General features: G+C 41.8%; 2 protein-coding genes across 2 annotated transcripts; one reads left to right on the forward strand and one right to left on the reverse strand.

Annotated features, from left to right (window-relative positions):
• Positions 1-8,267: 8,267 nt before the first annotated feature.
• LOC132464840 (uncharacterized) lies at positions 8,268-13,873 on the reverse strand. Its single transcript, XM_060061461.1, has 14 exons — positions 13,339-13,873; positions 12,692-12,796; positions 12,467-12,541; positions 12,264-12,332; positions 11,985-12,155; positions 11,224-11,554; positions 10,802-11,087; positions 10,358-10,591; positions 10,138-10,229; positions 9,726-9,830; positions 9,326-9,519; positions 8,867-9,031; positions 8,519-8,763; positions 8,268-8,409 (listed from the first exon to the last, which is right to left on the reverse strand). The coding sequence occupies exons 1-14, from the start codon at positions 13,575-13,577 to the stop codon at positions 8,393-8,395; spliced, it is 2,328 nt and encodes a 775-aa protein (XP_059917444.1). The 5' UTR covers positions 13,578-13,873; the 3' UTR covers positions 8,268-8,392.
• Positions 13,874-14,485: 612 nt separating this feature from the next.
• LOC132464846 (uncharacterized) lies at positions 14,486-16,123 on the forward strand. The gene is made up of 4 exons (XM_060061477.1): positions 14,486-14,941; positions 15,323-15,394; positions 15,560-15,706; positions 15,825-16,123. Exons 1-4 carry the CDS (start codon positions 14,486-14,488, stop codon positions 16,035-16,037), a joined length of 888 nt encoding a protein of 295 aa, XP_059917460.1. The 3' UTR covers positions 16,038-16,123.
• Positions 16,124-20,729: the final 4,606 nt, after the last annotated feature.

Raw genomic sequence — 20,729 nt, forward strand, 5'->3', positions numbered from 1 at the left:
AAGCTATTCAACATTTATACAGCTCCTCCTACCACTACTACCATTAGCCGGCAGACTGTAAATGAAGAATGCGTTATGTAAAATTAAGGACAGTGTTAACTCTCACTTTCTCAAACACGCACGGGAAGGCACATTTTATTTGTTTGGCTGAATCCGAATACTCATACTTGACTGCTATATAGTATGCATTTTGTAGTACGCCACAAATATAGTGCGTCCGAATGCTCAGTACGCATTGTGTAGTACGGAAAACGTTTCCGAATGCGTGCTACCGCCACAGTAAACAACGGAGTTCACTACGCTATCCCACAATGCAACCGGAGTCTGGTAACGAACGAAGAGATGGCTGACCCGACACCACCAGAAAGACGTCGTAGAAAGCGGCGAGAAAAAAAAGACATTAAAAATAGTATAAGTAATTAAGTAAAAAGAGACATTAATTTAATAGCAACGATGACAAGACGGAAAACAGGTAACTTATCAAGGTAATATTGCCGGCATCTGAGGGGAGATACGTCATCTCCAAAACATCCGGTGGAGTTTCGGCGATGTTCGGAAGCGTTCTAAGCATAGCTGTAGACCGTGCTACACTGTCAAGTGTAGTACCGTCAAGTAGTAGACACTGAAGGGCTTTCTTACCTTTTCATAAGAACCTTTGCTCCACATGGGACATTGTAGAGAGCGGATCCTTGGTTTGATCACTTGTATGAAAGTAAAATATACTGTACATTGTATACGCTGTTTTGTGTAGTTATTATACTGTGTATATAGTATGGGTAGATTTGTACTTTGAGTTTAAGCCAAAAAGCACCAACTTTGTTTTGGTAACAATATATAATTGTGAGATTCAATTTCCGTTTGACTTAGTTGTCCCATCATGTTTTTACTTTCAAACGATATCACCGCAGCACAAATAGCATGTTTGAAGCCTGTCTTTGCATTACAGGGTTGATATTATAGCCACAAACATGCAATGAATCCAGAGGATATACCATTTACGATTCATATCAACACATCAATAAACACTTCAGTTTAGTCAGAAAACACTGAAATAAACTGCGACAAAAATGACAAACTGGATTTATTAAAACCAACAAAACATGAAACAACATACAACAGAAACATACATCACTGACCCTGTACAAGTCCCTGCCCCCACCTGGAGGCAGAGACCCGGGCCTTGGTATCTCCCGGGAGGCCAACCTCACAGCTAGAGGTTGGCCTCCCTATAAGCGCCATGCATATGCGGGCCAAAGTTGCAGCTATGGACTCTCCTCCAGTCAACAAGACACACTTGTTTGTGTACGCGGTGGGGTTCAGGACCCTCCCAGACGGGGACAAGAGGGTCCAGAACCCCTGTGATATCGAGCACGTGGTGCTCGATATTCGAAAAGGCCAAATTACTCCACATTAATTTAAGAGGAGTAGTCATATCGCCCCCGCCCCGCATTCGAGTTTTGTTTTTTTACTGACATTAAATAATTATTTCCGTTTGTCGTTGTTGTCCCATCATCATTTTTACTTTCAAATGACATCACCCCCCGGACGGGGACAAGGTGGTCCTGGATCCCTTCGATAACGAGCACGTAGTTCCACAGGCCATCTAGGAAGCAGCCTTTGAAGCAACCGTCTTCTGTATAAAAGAAAGATACGCACAAAAAGGTTAAAATCAAGCAGCTACCAAACAAGTATTAACTATATAAACATTACATTAGGGCTGCAACAACGGTCACAATGGTCACTCATAGCAAGAGCTTAAAATTAACACCTGCCAACCCACCAGATGCAGGTAGAAAATAACTTATGCGTGTAAGATTGTAAAGTCGCCAGCCAATTTAGCTGGTGATGAATGAAGCAAATATCATAGCGCGTTTGACTCAGCCGGCTACAGAGACGATGACAAGGTCTGTGTTGCCACACCGGGCTGTTCTCCGCCTAGGAATGTGGGCGGTTTTGTGTGTGGTTTGCTTGTCAACATAGCTATGAACGCTACGTAGTGACGCGTTATACAACCATTGGCTAAGTGTGGTGTGCTGAAACAGAACTGATGAACAGTCCTTGTGGCCCGCATATGCATAGCGCTTATAGGGAGGCCAACTTCTAACTGTGAGGTTGGCCTCCCGGGAGATACCAAGCTCCAGGTCCGCTGAATCAATCGTTATTACTGAGCGTAATAAATATTCAAATTCTACAAAGTAACAATACCAATCAATACCTTCAGGAATTGCATTTCTAGGAGCATGCATCAGCCCATCAGTGAGACGGTGTGGCGTCTAAAGTGGCACCCCACCCCACCCACCTGCTGCTGGTGTACATTTTAAGTGCTCTGGCTATGAGTGACCATTGTGAAAAACATCTCACCAAATCATTGAATGGATGGATAATGAAATTCATTGCCAACACCAATTTAATAATTGATTTGATGTTGAAGCCCTGATGTAAAGTATATATAGTTAATACTTGCTTGGTAACTGCTTGATTTTAACCTTTTTGTGCATGGTTCAGTGCTTCATGCCTTTTAATAATCCCAATATCTTTCTTTAATACATAAAATAGACCTCCTTCTCCCCGTCTGGGAGGGTCCTGAACCCTACGACCCGGACAAACAAGTGTGTCTCGTTGACTGGAGGAGAGACCCTAGCTGCTCCTTCTGGGCCGCATATGTGTAACTCTTATATAGGGAGGCCAACCTCTAATGGTTTGAAGTTGCCTCCCTGGGAGATACCAAGCTACGACAGACTGATTAGCATTGACCCGGGACATACCAAGTCCCGGGCCTCTGCCTCCAGGTGGGCGGGGACTTGTACAGGGGCAGTGATGTAGGCGACTCTGTCTGATGTCTTGTGAGCATCACTCTGATGTCCCCGTAATTGCTCCACCTTCTCTATCCCCTTTGCCAATTCTTCAAATACAAAGAATTTAGTTGCCCTTTTCCCATCCGACACCCCAGCGACAACGTTAGTATTTGTGGTGCCGGCCAATGCCTCCTTTGCTGTGATTTAATAACTGGAGGAGACCCTAGCTGCTCCTTCTGGCCCGCATATGCATAGCGCTTATAGGGAGGCCAACTGCTAACTGTGTGAGGTTGGCCTCCCGGGAGATACCAAGGGTCCATATATGGCGTGCTCAATGCCTCCTCATCTGAGATTTGCCACTCCTTCACCTTCGTCTGCTCTCAATATAGCTATTTTGACGGTGATCGAGTGTAGCCTCTCATTGGTCCTCTTGTTGAAAGACATTTTCTGAAAATACAGCCAATACACACACACACACACACACACACACACACACACACACACACACACACACACACACACACACACACACACACACACACACACACACACACACACACACACTTTAGTGAATATGCTTATCATCCGACTCCTGTAGTTTGACTGAATTGAGGCCTTGATGGCCCTTTCTGGGCCTCCCTCTCCAGCGACATTGGTGGTTGATTCCAATACTTTTCAGCTGGGAGACAAACACCCTAACAACTATATTGATAGATAGATACATAAATACATATGGACTTCATTCATCACTGAGGGGAAACGGCATTATAGCAGCTCAAAAAAAAAAATAAAGTATTGTTTTTTATAATAAAATCTATATGTGCAAAATGTACTTCTGAATTCATGTTATCTGACTTTAGCCTACCCTGCCCCACTTCTAAAAGTGAGTGAAACCGGTGGCGTGTGTATGTGTGTGGGGGGGGGGTTACCTGAGTAGAGCAGCTGGGTGTCCTAGAAGGAGATGGCTGTGATCCAGGCCTCAGAGCCTTCCACTGGGCCGTGGTCTCTAGCCCCGGCGCCGTCAGCGAGAGAACACTGACACAACCGTTGGAGTCTCTACACACCACACGCATGTCACTGCTGTGGAGTGGGGGTGGGGACAGACCAGTCAGAACATCATCCATCACACACATGAACACAGAAACTGATGAACACCATCCTCTTTCACCCACACTATGAAGAGCTGTTGTGGTAACAATCAATTATTACTGAGAGAAATAGATATTCAAATTCTAGGTACAAGTCGAGAGATATGTCAGAAATTCTTAGTTTGTGTTCACTGCTCACACTATATAGAAAGCACAGGAAAAAAGATTCGCTGATGTATTGGTGGTTTGTAATCATTCATTCGGTACCTGATAAAGCCATGAGTCTGAATGGTGTTCAGTTCAGTGGATGGTGGGACAACGGTGTAAAGTTCAGCAGAAGAATGTGCATCAGCTCCTGTGGTGAGTGGTCCGGTGGCCTCCTGGATGCAACAGGAAACATCTGTGTTGAGTGACCCTCAAAGCAGCATTTGATGCAAGCAAGATCTGTCTGTGGTAAGTGTCAAATACGAATACAATTAAACAGTCCATCACTAACAGGACAACTAACTCATACATTCAAGAAAGCTACACTGCTCAGTTATTGTCGTTTTAAAAAGGGGACTGACAGATTGTGTCAGACATACAACCAACCTACCTGTTCAGAACGACTATACGTTATTATCATGTCAGCATTGATCTGGATGAGCACGCGATACAGCGGCTCGTGCCGTGACAGGCCTTAAATACCAGCCCAGACGTCATGAGCATCATTCCACAGAAGAAAAGACAGATAGAAGACGACAGATAAAGTACCGTATTTTCCGGACTATAAGTCGCGTTTTTTTTGTAGTTTGGCTTGCCCTGCGACTTATATTTCGAAGCGACTTATATGCCAAAATTGTGCGTACATAATCTTCGGCCGCAAGATGGCACCGTCATTCATTAGGCCTACAACTGAACGCTGCAAGCCTACTGCACCACCGAATAAATGATATATAAACTAGACCGTAGACAAAACAAAAGAGAACACAAAATAAAATGCCGCCAAAAAGAAAAAGCTATACTGCACAATTTAAACTGCAGATTATAAAGTATGCAGCCGAAAACGGCAATCGAGCAACAGAAAGAAAGTTTGGGGTGAGTGAAAAACTTGTCCGGGACTGGCGAAAAGCCGAGGAAACTCTTGTTTAAATGTTTAAAAATAAATGCGACTTATACACCGATGCGACGTATATATGTTTTTTTCCTCGTCATGGAGCATTTTTTGACTGATGCGACTAATACTCGGGAGCGACGTATAGTCCGGAAAATACGGTAAGTGACATATATTAACCTGTCTTTATACAGAGTTCATTTCGATAATCTACTTTAAAAACACTCTAAAGTATAATCATTTATATAATAAAACCAAACGAAAAGTAAATGTTGTGAACGGCCTCGGAACATTCGAACATAAAATCAGTAGGCCAAAGTTTGGCAGTCACGACGTCAGATTAGCTTACCCGTAAAAAGAAAAAAACAAGAGCAATGTCTGAGAAAAAAAAAGTACAACCTAAAGTTCAAGCCGTCAGTGGTCAAGTTTGCTAAACAAAGTGTTAAACTTCAATAATTGTTCGTAGTCAATTTATAAAGTCCATTTATTTAAGCTCTCAACAGCATAACCATATCACATCGGCGGGAAAACACGGCACGCGCAAAGCCTATCCATGGAAACACCATCCTCTTTCACCCCCAACCACACTATGAAGAGTCGTTGTGGTAACAACCAATTATTACTGAGAGAAATAGATATTCAAATTCTAGGTACAAGTCGAGAGAGATATGTCGAAGGTTCTTAGTTTGTGTTCACTGCTCAATTTATAAAGTCCATTTATTTAAGCTCTCAACAGCATAACCATACCACAGGCGGGAAAACACGGCACGCGGGAAGTCCATCCATGGCATCAGCAGACCAAAGCCAGTCTGCTGTTGTCATAGCGGTTACGTCTTTGTGTCCAAACGCAGTTATACCACTCGGCCACCGGACAGTTTGCGCGCATTCTTTGAATAACGCGCGGGTTATTGGTTAATGTTAATACATGTACGGTAATATACTGGTTCAAATAATAAATGTGATAGTAGGCTATTCCCTATCTTTGCTGAGCAAGAATTTTCAGCGATTGAAACAAATAAAGTAACCCTGGCTATTAATTTAAAAGTTTGACGGTAATGGTCATAAATGAACACCTTAAATGGAGTAGAAAAAACATTTGTGTATTTAAAAATAGTAATAATTAAAATATATATAAATTAGGGCTGTCAAGCGATCAAAATATTTAATCGTGATTAATGTCATAGTTAACTCAGATTAATCGCGATTAATCGCACATATTTTTTCTATGCTAAATATCCCTTGATTTCTCTGTCCCATTAATTGTTCTCATTTTAATGCTCTTATCAACATGGAGAAGTGCATCGGCTTGCCTTGTGCAAATGATTTTTTATTGATAACAACATTGGCATATACTGATCAAAACAGGACGATACAAAAAAAGAGCCTATAGTGCAATTAAACGACTGCTTTGAACAAATGTCATTTGAACCTAGCAAGCAGGCTACTGCTTCTTTGTTTTGAGCCAAAGATTATTATTTATTTATTTTTTTTGTAATAAAATAATTGCGTTAAAGCTAGGGTGGGGCGATTTTGGAGAAAACAGCCGTTGAGATTCCACGCTACCTGCTGTAGCTCCTCCCACCGAACGTCAGTTATGCGCGTTCATGTGAATTCAGTTACATTGATAGCAAGACGAAACACCATGTCCGATTCCGAGGTAATTAAACATTAGTGCTGATAGCTACATAAGTACATATATAGCATCAACATCTTACTCACAGACATACCATGTATGTTATCTTAAAATCATTGCAATTGCGCTGGTAGGCAAGGTAGCTGTATCAGCCAAGCAAGATAGCAGACTAATTGCAACTGTAGTTCGTTAGCATAAGCTGCCAGAGCTAGTAACCTGGTCATCAATATATTATATACTGACGTTTGGAAGTCACGAATTGTACTACAATAACGCTATTTTTTTGCATTATAAGAGTGTCCAAGAAGAGAGCCAAGCTGGCTCTGGGGACGATTATGTCCCAGGTCCTAGCAGCACGGGACGTGGGATATGTAGGGTCAGCGGACGTTCTGCTGCTAGAGGCAGGCAGCCTAGGGGCAGAGGCAGGGGCAGAGGAAGGGGACGAGGTTGCGGTCGGAGAGGTCTTGACACGATAGGGCAAGAGGACACGGCCCGTGTGGAAACAATCAGGATTCAACGAATCACAAATGAGCAGGTATGTTTATTTCATGTCATACTTTTAACAACATTTTCAGTATAAATGTGTAATAAGTAATTGTACATTTCCGGGAACCATCCCTCATCTTTGACCTCCTGGCCATGTCCATCCCTCATCCCACATCTGACCCACAACAGCCTGGTCCAAGTGACCCACAGCAGCCAGCCTGGTGCATTTGCACCAAATGCAAGGAGATGCCTACGGATCTAGAGAGGAAATGCTGTAGACAACTCCTGGACTCCTGTGTCTCCATGCTGCCTCACATGGACGCATACATAATGCAGGGGGGGGTTCTGCGGCTGGCCAGGAGGATCTGGAATGACGTCCGTGCTGTGGCTGACCGTCCAGACCCAGGGGAGGACAACAAACAATTTAGGTTTGCCGCCTATAGGCAGTTTGTTGTTTGGCAATACGGAGCACTGGCTCGGGGACACAGGGTCGTCATCCCTAGTTGTTGTGTCTGGAGGATACGGGACAAGTACCCAGACCCACTTGGACAATATGTTGGCTTCCTCACAAGGAGACTTTAAGCATCATTAAAAAGTGTTTAAAAAATACATGTTCAATTTCCTGTTTTTATGACCCATCTTTTCATTGTCGGTTACAGCAGACATCAAAATAACTATAGCATATCATAATAACAATGCACATTCAGCAGGTGTAATGCTGGATAAATGATGAGGGCAGGTGCGGTAAAAAGCTTTTTTAATAAATAATAAAACAATAAGATAATAACACACACACAGGAACACCCTGGCCTTCGATGACTACATGCAGCACAAGTGCAAATTCTAAATAAGTATAAAAGCACTACATAACACTACTTGTGGTACTTGCACTTGGTTCTATGAACATCCTTTCTGTACCGACAGCGATATATTGATGCACTTCTTATGACAAATATACAAGTCACTTTGGATAAAAGCGTCTGCTAAATGCCCTAAATGTAAAATGTAAATAACAAAATGCCTTTTTAGCAGAACAATCGTGCAACTGCATTGAAAATATGTCAATTATAAACAAATTGATCATAGAAAACTATATACAAAATCCTATTTTTTTTTATATATTTTATAAGAACCAAGTGTAAATAATACAAAACTGTGAAGGACATTTAGATCTAATAAATCGTATATTTACAAATATCAAAAAGTGAGCAGCGTAATACTATTCCAAACAGCCCCCAGCAGCCTACAGTCAGCTCCAGTTTAGTTGGTATGGGACCTCCAATCTCTTCTAGGTCTCTTACTGCATTCCTTGCCCTGTTGAAAGAATAAAGTCACTACTTTTCCTAAGTGTTTAATTTCCCTTTACTTGGGATATGTACTGTATCATGTGTAGATAATATGTCAAACAGGATTCATTCCATACCTACTCCTCTGTGGAATTGGGTTTGCAACAGGTCCTGGGTGGTGGGAGGTGGGATGCTTGCAAGAACCCCATATTGCCGTGGGTCATTAGGCCTTTTTTTTCTGGTCTTTGGCAAACCCTTGTCTGATGTCAGCCGGGCTTCTAGGATAGCACTCTGCAGGTCTGCCATGTATCCGTAGTCCTTCTCCACCTTCACAGTGTATAGACTCCAAGTCTTTGACTTTTTATTGTAGAGCTTGCAGTACCTGACACAGGATGAAATAATGTCTCAATGTATCCACATCAGTCATGCAGCTTAGAATATTGTAAATCTCAAATAGATACATATGAAAATTATTGAAAACGTACTCTATTGAGCCATCAGCCTTCCTCTTCACCGGTCTGTGAACATGATGGTTATAGTCCAACGCTGCTAAGAGGGTGCGAGCCTTGTAAACAGGTGGGCTAAAGCTGAATCGCTTGCTGGCATACATCAGTATATGATTATGGAAGGATTCCAGCTCAGCGGTTGACCTTACAGAATAAAAGAAACAGATGAATAAGCTATGACCCCATATCTATACACATATAATATAACTTTAGTGCTCATTTGAAAGTGGCCATGAATACAGCGTTATAGATATGCTTGTAAGAGCCATTACCATGAATAGTGTTTATAACACCATGTGCCCAGTATTGTGACAAGTGTAAGACAGTGTATAGCAAGCACCTCAGCCAAGTCATTAGCCTGAGCACTGTATCTCAAATGCCCATATAGCAGGACTTAGCCACTTACAATAACCTTCTTATGAAAACATGTTTACTTACCTGAAACTCAGGAACTTCTCCACATTCTTCAGCCAGTGCTCATCCAGCACTATTTCTGACAGAACCTGAAAGGCCTCAGAATCACTCTGGATCCACTCCTTCTCCCTGTCGGCCGACAAGGGGCCATGTTCACAGCAAGATAGGGCCCACTCATGCTCTCCTTGAACATGGTGGAGAAGACCTGTCCACATATCCTACAGTAGAACAGAACTGCATCATTTCTTATTGTGTTTTTTTTTTTACACAATAAATAATACCTATTTTGTCATTATATAAATGCTAGTACAAGTTTTTAAAATAAATATAAAATAAAATAACCAAAGTCAATTTATCAATAAAATCAAAATGTAATAAATGGTCAGGAATCGCAAAGTGAAATCCAAAACAGACCAATACTTACACCGAACTGATCAATGTTCTGTGCAGTCTTACAGCAATACCAGAAATGGTTGCATATCTCCTTACTCCAGGTAAGGAGAATTGAACATCCTTTCCGAAGGCCTGCCTTGACACGGAATGGAAAATAACATTTAAATAAAGCTCAGACTTTGTCATCAATGTTGATTTGGCAAATTCTCTGGAACCAGGAACCTGATGTAATCACCATCTGTGTGGTAGACACCTGGCTTATAACTGAATGGCAGGAAATGGCACGACCTTTACATTCAGTCATTGTGATCATCATCTCAAAGAAGTTGTTTTAACATAAACAACATGAGTAGAAATCAAGTAGGAAAAACTGTGTTGTTTGACTTGGTATTATAACAATCTATTATCAAGGACCAATAACAGAATCGAAGTCAGGAACTTACTGCATGGATTTTTTTACCCAAGTTCTTTGACCCATGCCAGATGTCAAGGGTGTGTCGAACACCAGAGTCCTTGAACCTGCCTTTTGTTGGATCTGCATGGAAGGATGCAAACAGATGTGTGTTAGACGCAGGCTAAAACATTTTGACAATGATCAATCATGAAATACATAGAGCAATACTTCATCCGTAAAATTATACACATAAATATCTTTGCACTTACTGAAGAGCGCCGAGATCTGTGAATGAGCATCAGTGCAAAACTCCTGTAGGCGAATCTCTTTGTGGAGAGTCTCAAAGGTCCGGATGAAAGCCTCCTTCTCCATGATAACCGAATTCTTCTGGGTCTCCCTCTTATCAATATTGACAATTGATATGATCTCTTTACTGTCGTTGTCCATCGTTGTGTATGTACAGTACTGTGCTGAAAACCCAGGACTATCCATACGACCGTCACCTATGAAAGATGAAAAATAAATAAATAAACATTGCAGATATAATAGATAAAAGCCACATTCTCTCACTTATCAATGTCAAAGGTGAACATAGTATGAAATTACGCATTACACAAAAAGTTAATAAATCAAATGTAGTTGAGCCACATTGTAATCAGCTGTGTGTAGGACTGCAGGAGTAATATTTGTAGGAGAGGGATTTGCAAACTTACCAAGGGCCACTACACTGTCCTTTGATTTCAGCCGGGTAATAATGGCTGACCTCTTGTCATCCCAGTAGTCCTCGATGGCGTCAACGCAGTAGGCGTCCTGGATTTTAAAGAATGTGGTTCTGTGTACTATTCCCAAGTTCATGAATTTGAACAGCAGAGCCACCTTCCCGTAGTTGTTCCCAGAGAGTAGGATGTTCGAGGACAACATGAAGTCACCTGCATGCATCCCATATTTTAGAGTGGGCTGGGAGTTCCACCTCCAGACACTGTGACCCTGATGACATATCTGAAAAAGGAAAAAAGAGCAACACAGCACAGAACAGTAGCTGTCATTAAATAGATAATAAAGCATGTGTACACTATGCCCTCAAAGTGAAATATATGATCCTACAGTATGTCTTTATTGCTAACTTAGTACTCACCCATTCCACGACAACTGATGTGCCCCTGGAAGTTATTTTCACCTCAAATGGTCTAAGTGCTCCACATTCAGCATCAGTTACTGGGTCCTTTGTGTTGCACTTGGGGATTGGTAAGACAAGATACTGAGCCAGCTGTTTAAGACAGCTATGGTAGACAATGGAAGCTGGTTGTCCAATTATATCTTCCTTTCCGAGGACTTGGGTCTTCTCTGGTAGCGGTGGTATCACTTCTGAGGAATTGTGTCCATCATCAAGGTCATGAACAGTCTCCTCCAGACCAACAGCTGGTAATGTGTCCAGCCATTTGCTCTTTTGGAGAGCTCCACCAGTCCTGTGATAACAACATATACAAACGCTACAGAGTTTAGGAATAACATTTGCATATTGAAAGGCCTGAACCACAATACAGATATATCAAACATGCAAGTTGCTGGAGCAATTATAATATTGTTTTTCGTGTTATTTGGGGAATATGCCGTTTTATGTTTTGACTGCTGCGTGGATTAATTGTTCATGGGAAGGCATTTAGGTTATCACCTGGCATGGTGTATGTAATTCGGGGCAGCTAACAGTTTTGTACCATGTCCCAAGTCATGGGAATTGTTTGCTTTGTATTGAACTGAATTGAATACCTGATATGGCAAATAGACGTAATTGAGTTGCATGTTGTAATTTAGTTGCATCATGTGCTACGGTGAGCAAGAACCAGCAATGGATAAACGGGTCACAACACTCAAAGATATTTGATTTATCATACATACCGCACACAGAGATAAGGCACGTAATCGATGTCACTGTCATCACTGCATTCGCTGTCTTCCCCCATAATTTCTTCCTCCTCTGAAGATGACCCATTGTCCATCTCCATTTCTGGGTACCAACTGTCATCTTCTCCACTGTCATCTTCCCAGGTGTTATCGGCCCAGCCAATTCTATGAAGGAGATTTTTTAGAGGGCTAAGTTTAAAAAGTGTAGTGCATCAATAATACAGGGATTTGATGGAACATACAAGGGAACACTAGATCCGAGGACACACTTACGTAGAGTTCCGGATGTCATTAAATTCTTCTTCAGTTATGACTTCAATGTCATTTACCTGTGGAGAAATACTAAAAATACAAAAACAATGAAATACAATATTAACATATTGGAGTACTTGAGAAGTCAATAAATGGAGAGGTATTAATGTTGATTAGTTGATACAAAAGTAACTTTTTCCACTGTTCCACTGTTCTTTCTTTACCTTGTATCCATACTTTGAAAGGTAGTGGCAGGATTGGTGTCCTCTACATCTTCAGCATCCAAGAAGTCATCGGCTCTGAGAATATAAATAGTGTTATGAAATAAAGATCTTTGAAATTAGTTATTAGGCTATATTGTCTTCTATAAAGGTGGAAGCTGAAAATAAATGTACACAATTTCATAATTTGGAAATGTTAATGGAAAACGGTGGTGGGGTAGTGATCACCTGTCTAAGAGTGTCTCTGAATGTATGCTTGAAGCTGGGGGAAGAGGCAGGTTTCTCCTGCGCTTGCATGGTGTGGATGAAGTAGGGGATGTGAGGTTCTCATAACTGCCAAAACAGGTGAAGCACAACAGTGATTGGTCAACAAAGAAAAACGTTATCGGAATTAAAAATATATATATATTTGTTAAAATAACACAGAAAGCCAGATTACACACAAGGAAATCGTCACTTCAAAGCGATCGCGAAACTGAGCTAGGCTGCTGCTAGCTTGCAACAACGTTATAACAATACATGGAATATCTTATGCTAGACTTCCCTCGCTGTGCTTATCTTGGCAGTTGCGTCAAAGTAGCTTTAACACAAACGTGACTCGGACATTATCCACAGTTGAGTTGAGGCCTAGGCCACGTGTTAGCACAATTTCTGTGTTATTCCGACAGGGTTGGTGTGACCATAACTAACCTATAAAACGGACCGGGAAAATAACCATGGGCTGATGCAAGACATCCTACAAAACCGTATTGAAATGGTTACATTACAGAACCGTAATATAACGGTTATCATGGCTTTGCTTAGTAAAAACCATACCAGCCGACACTTTACATATTCATCACAATATACTATGGAGAGATAACACAATTCCTTACCTGTCTATAAGAAATGTAGCCATCTCAGCGTCCGATTTTAAGTTTCTCAGGTCACGTAACTCTCTCCATCGCTCATAAGCCACGCCGATGTTTACTCTGGTTTTATTTCGAGCTCTCTCCGCCTCCCTTTTAGTAGCTGTCCTTTCAACAAGTGTCTTTCCTCTTTTTTTCGCTGTCTTAGTGGTGTTAGTTGACGGTATCCGGGGAATGGGAAATTTATGGGCCGTTGATGAAGACATGGCTATTCATTTGTTGTTCGCCGTAGTAGTACAAAACTGTCAGACCGCTAGGCTCGTGAACGCTCACGCAGGGATGCACCAACGTCGTTGCCAAGGTGACCGGACAGTCCCACAGCCAATAAGAACGGAGAATCTGAGCCTCGCTCTGATTGGTCAAAGTGTACATGAGCGGTGGCAATTTTTGGGTGCGGCCCACAGAGGCAGGGGAGAGCAAAGTTATGAGCAGATATTCTCAGAGCACTTCACCTACATATAGCTGACTGGCTATTAGGACAGTTTTGCCAAATATTACAGTAAAGAAATGACCCACCCTAGCTTTAATCGCGCGATAAAAAATTGAACGCCGTTAAAATTGGTTTGTGTTAACGTCGTTAATAACGCGTTTAACTGACAGCTCTAATATAAATATATCTTACCTTAGTCATCTTTGCTGAATGCGGCACGTGCTATGCTCCGTTAGCGTCTACCTCGTGGACGGGGGAGGTCTAACTGGCCTACTTCAACGGAGCTAGTCTTATCTATGCTAAGGTTAACAGTAGCCTTTACCAACCGTTGTTTGGAATTGTAAGCACAGAGCGAATAAACTAACTTCAGGAGTCACTTAAAATACTGAACACAGCTGCTTGCCATGGACGTTAAAAGGGCCGTTGGATAAGACAGTAGTGCTCCCATGCAGCATGCATGCAGCAGTAACTCCGGAACTTCTGTAACAGCATCATTTCACCTCTTAAATAGACGCGAAAAGAGGGGGGCGCCCTCTGTTGGCAGGAGGGGACAACAACGTGATATCTTTATTATCTGGGTCGTTCTTTACGCGTAACTTTATATGCTACTAGGGTGTGCTTTTACTTATTTAATCTTAGCTTGAATATTAAACTTGCCTCTAAAAACTGTTTTTTTTCTCTTGTATGTATTTTCAGAAAATGGCTTTCAACAAAAGGACAGAGAAGCTATACACAGACACCTTCAAAGTGGTAATTTTGCGAGAGAGGATAAAGGTGAAGGAGTGGAACATCTCGGGTGAGGAGGCATTGGCCGTCCACACACTGACAAACTTTGCCGCTGGGGTGTCAGATGGGAAGAGGGCAACTAAATTTATAATGTTTGATGAATTGGCTAAGGGAATAGAGGAGGGGAAGTCTTATAGGATAAAACATTTTGGGTGGAGCAATTACGGGGATATTAGAACAATGCTGACAAGGCATCAGACCGTGGCCTATATCGCTGCCGCGGTCCAAGTCCCCGCCCACCTGGAGGCAGAGGCTCGGGACTTAATATGTCCTGAGTCGATGCTCGTCCCTCTGCGGGAGATGGCAGAGGTCGAGGAGAAGACGCTGCTGACTGTCCAGGCCTGGGTCAAAGAAGTAAGTTATAATTTAATTTGAATTAAATTATAATTAAAAATGTTGAGTTATAATTCAAATTTAACCCCTTGACTGGCACAGTTTGCAGAAACCCTCTCTTATAATGGTTGCAGCAATTCTATAAAAACACAAACACAAAATACTAAAACCACTTTCTCTGTGACATTATTTTCTATAGCTTACATTGGAATCAGTCATTAAACATCTTACAATGGTATTGGATAAAGGTGACCTATATTGGAATAAAGTTTAGAAAAGAAAAATCTATACTTAAAAATCATACCGCTTATCATGCATGAAACTTTGTTTTACTGTCATCGCTCAGATAGAAAGCTATCCGAGTTGTGTGGTAGTAATGCCATTTTCCCATTTCTCATTTAGCTAGGTGCGTTCCACCCGCAAACAGCGGCCGGTGGCCCGCCAGTGCCTCGAAGGGCCGTGGTGCTAAAAGATGTAAGGAATTGATCATACAGTGTGCTCAGTAGTCACTTTGTTAAATTACTCATTTTGATAGCTCCTTTTATACAATTGCATATCTTTTCAGCAGGTGAAGTAAAAGTTCAAATCAGTGTCGGCCTTAAATAAGCACTGCTTACGTAGCCTGTTTTATTGTGGTAGGGGGATACAGAGGTGGAATTGGTACTCTGGAGGGAGGCCAACCTCACACAGTTAGAGGTTGGCCTCCTTATAAGAGTTACCCATCTGCGGGCGAAAAGGAGCAACTGGGGACTGAGCCTCCACTCGTCAGGGCACACTTCAGTTGAAGTGAGTAAATGACAATAGGCTATACATCGTATTGATTGTAAAGCATTTAGGTGAAACTTTTTTACTCTGCATCCAACAGGCGCGTCCAAGCAAAAACTTATATATTCATTTCCTGTAGGTCATCAATGGAGACAAGGAGGTCCAGGTCATGGGGTACAGGATCCTCCCAGACGGGGACATGGAGGTCCTGGACCCCAGTGACAACGAACACGTCATTCCACAGGCCATGTGGGATGCAGTCATTGGAAAGACCGTCCCAGCCATACCTTTCACTATATTATTTACCTTTGAAAGGGCAAAATTACTCCAAATTAATTTAAGAGAGGAGTAGTCATCGCCCCCCCCCCCCACCCTTTCGAGTTTTGTTGTTTTACTGACATTAAATCATTATTTCCGTTTGTCGTTGTTGTCCCATCATCATTTTTACTTTCAAATGACCGCAGCACGAATACTCATGACAGCCCAGGTTTTCCAGATTATTATTGTTTCGAAGCCTGTCTTTGCATTACAGGGTTGATGTTACGATATGATATCACAGACATTACGTAGTAATACATCCAGGAAAACCAAAAAGATAAAAAAAAAAAAAAAAAAAAAATTGTTGCATATTCTTGAAGAAAGTAGTCCAATCCCGGGTTGCTTTAACTCACTTCATTTATTATAAAGTCGTCGGCATGTTTCGGCATGGTAAGTGAAGGGAATTCTAGGAATCGTGTGGAACACGTGTGAGAGGAAAATACCGTGATCTACTTCAAGCCCCCCGGGCTTAGGCCCGGGTGGCTCTCTGCCGTCTACCTATTGATCTCTGGCCTTCTCCACCCTTTGTCCTCAGGTAGAGACCGTCAAGTGGGCGTGGCCTAGTGGGCGTGGCCGGGGTGCCGTATTGGCTTCGGCTTCTTCGTATATATATAAAGGTGCTGCTATTTGTGGCTGGAGCAGCCTCCAATAAGGTCTTGCTCCCCTTGTGGCTATGTATAGTATTTACGGCTTATATGTTTGGTCCTGCTTCATTGGGTCTATGTGTGGGTAGCTTAGATTCTTAAAATACGTAACAATATAAATAAATAACTTAGGCCGCAGACATTTAATGCAAGCTACCAGCTTCATTCATACATATGGCTCTTCATACTTCCCAAAGAATTTAATTGAAAGCTCAAACGGTTTCAAATCTCCTTCAACATCCATTGTACCATTTACGAATCAAATCAACACATCGATAAACAGTTGCGCTTAGTCAGAAAACAATGAAATAATCTGCGACAGAGATTATGGATTTATTATTTATTAAGCAGGACAGTGATTTTCAACCAGTGTGCCGTGCCGCGAGAGATCGTCAGGTGTGCCGTGGGGAATTTTCTAATATCACCTAATTAACCATTGTCGGGTGTCTGTGCTGTAATAAAGTATCGCAGATAATGTTCCCTAATTTTCGGACTATAAGCCGCGCCTTTTTTCCCATTTTTCGATTCTGCGGCTTATATAACGGTGCAGCTGATCAATGGATTCTTACAGCTAACGGCTACTCGGATTGAATCAGTATTCGGATCTTCGTTGTTTGTTTTCCCCGTACGTGAGGTTACAAGAGCGAGGGAGGCAAATTATAAGCGTCAGCGACACCAAGCAGAGAAGCGAGAGAGGTGGAGGAAGAATAGATATCTTGCTTCCCTTTGCTTTATAACACAACATTAGCGGGATCTCGGGAGGAAAAGTAATACTTGACGAAACGTTAACCTTAGTGGTTTGTTTACGTTCGCTGTACAGCGCCGCGCCAATCAACTGTGACTGGCTTGCTGCAGAGCGTGAGCGTCTTGGGAATACCCGGTCAATATAATGGATATAATATGGACACAGAAGACAATCGATATTCGGTATTTGTTATGGATTTATTGTACACATTCCCTGAAAAGATGCACGTTCCAGGATGAATGGAAAAGCTCCCGTAAGTCAAATTGATTTATAAATCACAAAAACAACTCATGTGAATTGATCCTCTTCAGTCTTACTTTGTACTTGAGGCCTTTTTCGGGAATCTGTTGGAGAGTGGGAGCACTCGAAGGTCTCTTAAAAAATCGCCTGACATCCATGGCTAATTAATGACAGGTAGGCAGGCATGATAATCCACAACGCGTAGGGCCATGTGTTTACATACTTCCTGTTTACATATTTTCCTGGATCCGGATTGGTGTTGCCGCCGCAGCCGCAAGGCACTGATTGGAGGGTCACAGACCATAATAGCATAGGCCTGTAACAGCGCAGATGAAAATGATTCCGATTACAGCGTTCATTTGTTCAACCATATGAAACTTTGTTTTAGGTGTTTTAAAATGATACCAAATTTATTTCCGATTATTCCAACGGCAGAATACAAGGCACAGGGAACTTTGAGGTTCGTAAACGCTATTTAGAGGTGCGTAAACGCTATTTCCTAAATTCCAGAGGTGCGTAAACGGTGTTTACGTGCGTTTACCCTCCACTACAGCCCTGGTAACAATCAATTATTACTGAGAGAAATATATATTCAAATTCTAGGTACAAGTCGAGAGATATGTCAGAAGTTCATGAAGACTCTCAAAGCAGCATTTGATGCAAGCAAGATCTTTGGTACACATGTCAAATACGCATACAATTAAACACTATAACTCTGTTACTCATACATTCAAGAAGGCTACACTGCTCGGTTATTGTCGCTTTAAAAAGGCGACTGACAGATTGTGTCAGACATACAACCAACCTACCTGTTCAGAACGATATATAGGCCTATAGGCTACGTTATTATCATGTCAGCGTTGATCTGAATGAGCACGCGATACAGCGGCTCGTGGCGTGACAAAATACCAGCCCAGACGACACGAGCGTCATTCCACAGATGAAGACAGTCGGGTAAAGGCCGATATATGCTCTGTTTTAGACGTAACGCGTAAATTACATAACCCCCCCTTGCGCGGTAAAATACCCCCCCTTACGTGCTTAAGTGCGTCGCCCAAAATTCCTGACTATGCGACTAAAACACTACGGCCCTACGCAGCTCGCAGACTGTGATTGGCCAGCTTACCACATCACTTCAGGAGTCTCACATTTCCGGTTTTACAGCAACCTTAACATCGTTCAGAGTGTGGAAAAAGACCGCTAACCTAAACTTAGCTACTGCTACTCTCGTCGAAAATACTGGAAGTGCATAAATATAAACAAGCCAGCGATTTCCACTTCCACGCCCACAGATTCGTTCGTTGCTCCCCCTACTGTTCTGGCGGAGAATCCCCTTGCAACACGCGCAATCCTTAAGGAACCGTAAAGGAACCGTAAATCAAAACTTGTCTAAAACAAGTCCCTTGTGTAAAATACGTGCTTACGTCTCTGCGTCTAAAACGACCCTAAATCGGCCTTAAGTCACATATATGAACCTGTCTTTATACCGTTTATTTCGATAATCTTCTTTAAAAACACTGGAAAGTATTTAATTGATATATTAAAACCAAACGAAAATGATATTCGCGAATTAAATGTGACAGCGGCAGAACATTCGAAAATAAAAGCAGTTAGCCAAAGTTTGCGCAGTCACTGCGTCACATTAGTTACCCGTTCAATGGAAAGCAGAGTCCCAAATATACGCTAAGTCCCTTTTACTGGCCGCTTTGGCTACACGTTAGGCAAATCTATAAGACTTGTCTCAAATAACATTGGTCTCAAATCTTAAAGAAGACGTTTCTTCTAGAAGATGACGACGATAACGCAGCAATAAACTGAATGCAACCGCCTTTGTTCTTAAACGAGAACAAGATTGAAGCGCGAGCGAACGTAAAAATGCCACTGAGAAAAAAGTAGGCCTACAACCTGAAATTCAAGCGGTCAGTTGTTAAACAAAATGTTAAACTTTAATAATTGTTGGTAGTCAAGTTATATAGGCCATTTAATTAATCTCTCAACAGCGTAAGCATACCACATTGTAACCATACCACATCGGTGGGAAAACACATCGGCGGGAAAACACACGGCATACGCCATGGATTCAGCCTCGTACGCGCTCGCGCGCGCGCGTGTGTGTGTGTGTGTGTTTAACTCTCTCTTTCTAGTAGTTTCATGTCGTTTATATGTTCAATTTAAAAGAAAAGATAAACCTAGTCTAATATGTTGTTTCATCTTCTAGAGACCATCCAGAGAACTCGTTGCTTCGGTTTGATTGGTGAGTAAAAGCAAATCTGAACTCCGTTACTCAGATGCCTGTGTCTGGCAATGTATATGACTAGCAGTGTTAGCCTTTAGTCAACATTAAGGCGAGTATAAGGTGAATAGACCCATAGATATATATATAGAACACTAGATGTCTCGAACGTCACCACTGGCGGCCAGCTTACCACAGTCAGCTGCTCACCCATAACATTGCGTTGGAAGTGGTACACTTTTTAAATAACCATAACTTGCTACATTTTTATGAACGCCAGAGATGTAGTTATGACACATTGTATTTGTTAATGACCCTGCATACTTGTGAATAATTTAAAAATAATAATAATATAATTTTCAACTGGGTACACGATTATAGCCACGTTAATAACGTTTGTAAGAAAGCAAACCGTTTGTAAATCGGTTGAAAATTGAGCAAGTTATGGTTCTCTCTCTCCTATATATTAATAGCCTAATAATATATAATTATCTGGGGCTCATTAATATAGGCTAATATTAAGCACAGAGGAACCATTTGTATTGCAGTCCCTCTATTATATACTGGCAGTGTTTGTAACTGACATTAGTTAACTGATTCTTTTCTTGTGTGTATGTCTGCCTTTTATCATTATAACTAAGTACTGTGTATACCAGCCAATGTTGACAGAGACATGCTGAGCAGATTCATGCAATAACCCCTTTAATTAAGTTAATGTTTGCTTTCTTTTCTTTCCGGTTTAAACACTGTACATGAACAAAGAAGACGTCTATTGGCCCTGCAGCCTGCTGTTTTTTTTACCATCCAAACCCCCTACCCCATCTTTCTCGCTACCCCCGAACCCCATCTCCTCTTATGGCGTTT

This window comes from Gadus macrocephalus, chromosome 1, assembly GCF_031168955.1.
Source record: "Gadus macrocephalus chromosome 1, ASM3116895v1".
NCBI classification, from domain to species: Eukaryota; Metazoa; Chordata; class Actinopteri; order Gadiformes; family Gadidae; genus Gadus; species Gadus macrocephalus.

Bases quoted from the DNA above. Each gene is read 5' to 3' on its own strand.
- LOC132464840 (XM_060061461.1), bottom strand. From the start codon at position 13,577: ATGTCTTCATCAACGGCCCATAAATTTCCCATTCCCCGGATACCGTCA. The intron at 12,542-12,691 runs GTGATCACTACC...TTATATTCTCAG, and splicing joins TCAGAGACACTCTTAGACAG to AGCCGATGACTTCTTGGATG. The intron at 9,032-9,325 runs GTAAGTAAACAT...TTATTCTGTAAG, and splicing joins GAGAAGTTCCTGAGTTTCAG to GTCAACCGCTGAGCTGGAAT.
- LOC132464846 (XM_060061477.1), top strand. From the start codon at position 14,486: ATGTATTTTCAGAAAATGGCTTTCAACAAAAGGACAGAGAAGCTATAC. The intron at 15,395-15,559 runs GTAAGGAATTGA...TTATTGTGGTAG, and splicing joins GGGCCGTGGTGCTAAAAGAT to GGGGATACAGAGGTGGAATT. The intron at 15,707-15,824 runs GTGAGTAAATGA...CATTTCCTGTAG, and splicing joins CAGGGCACACTTCAGTTGAA to GTCATCAATGGAGACAAGGA.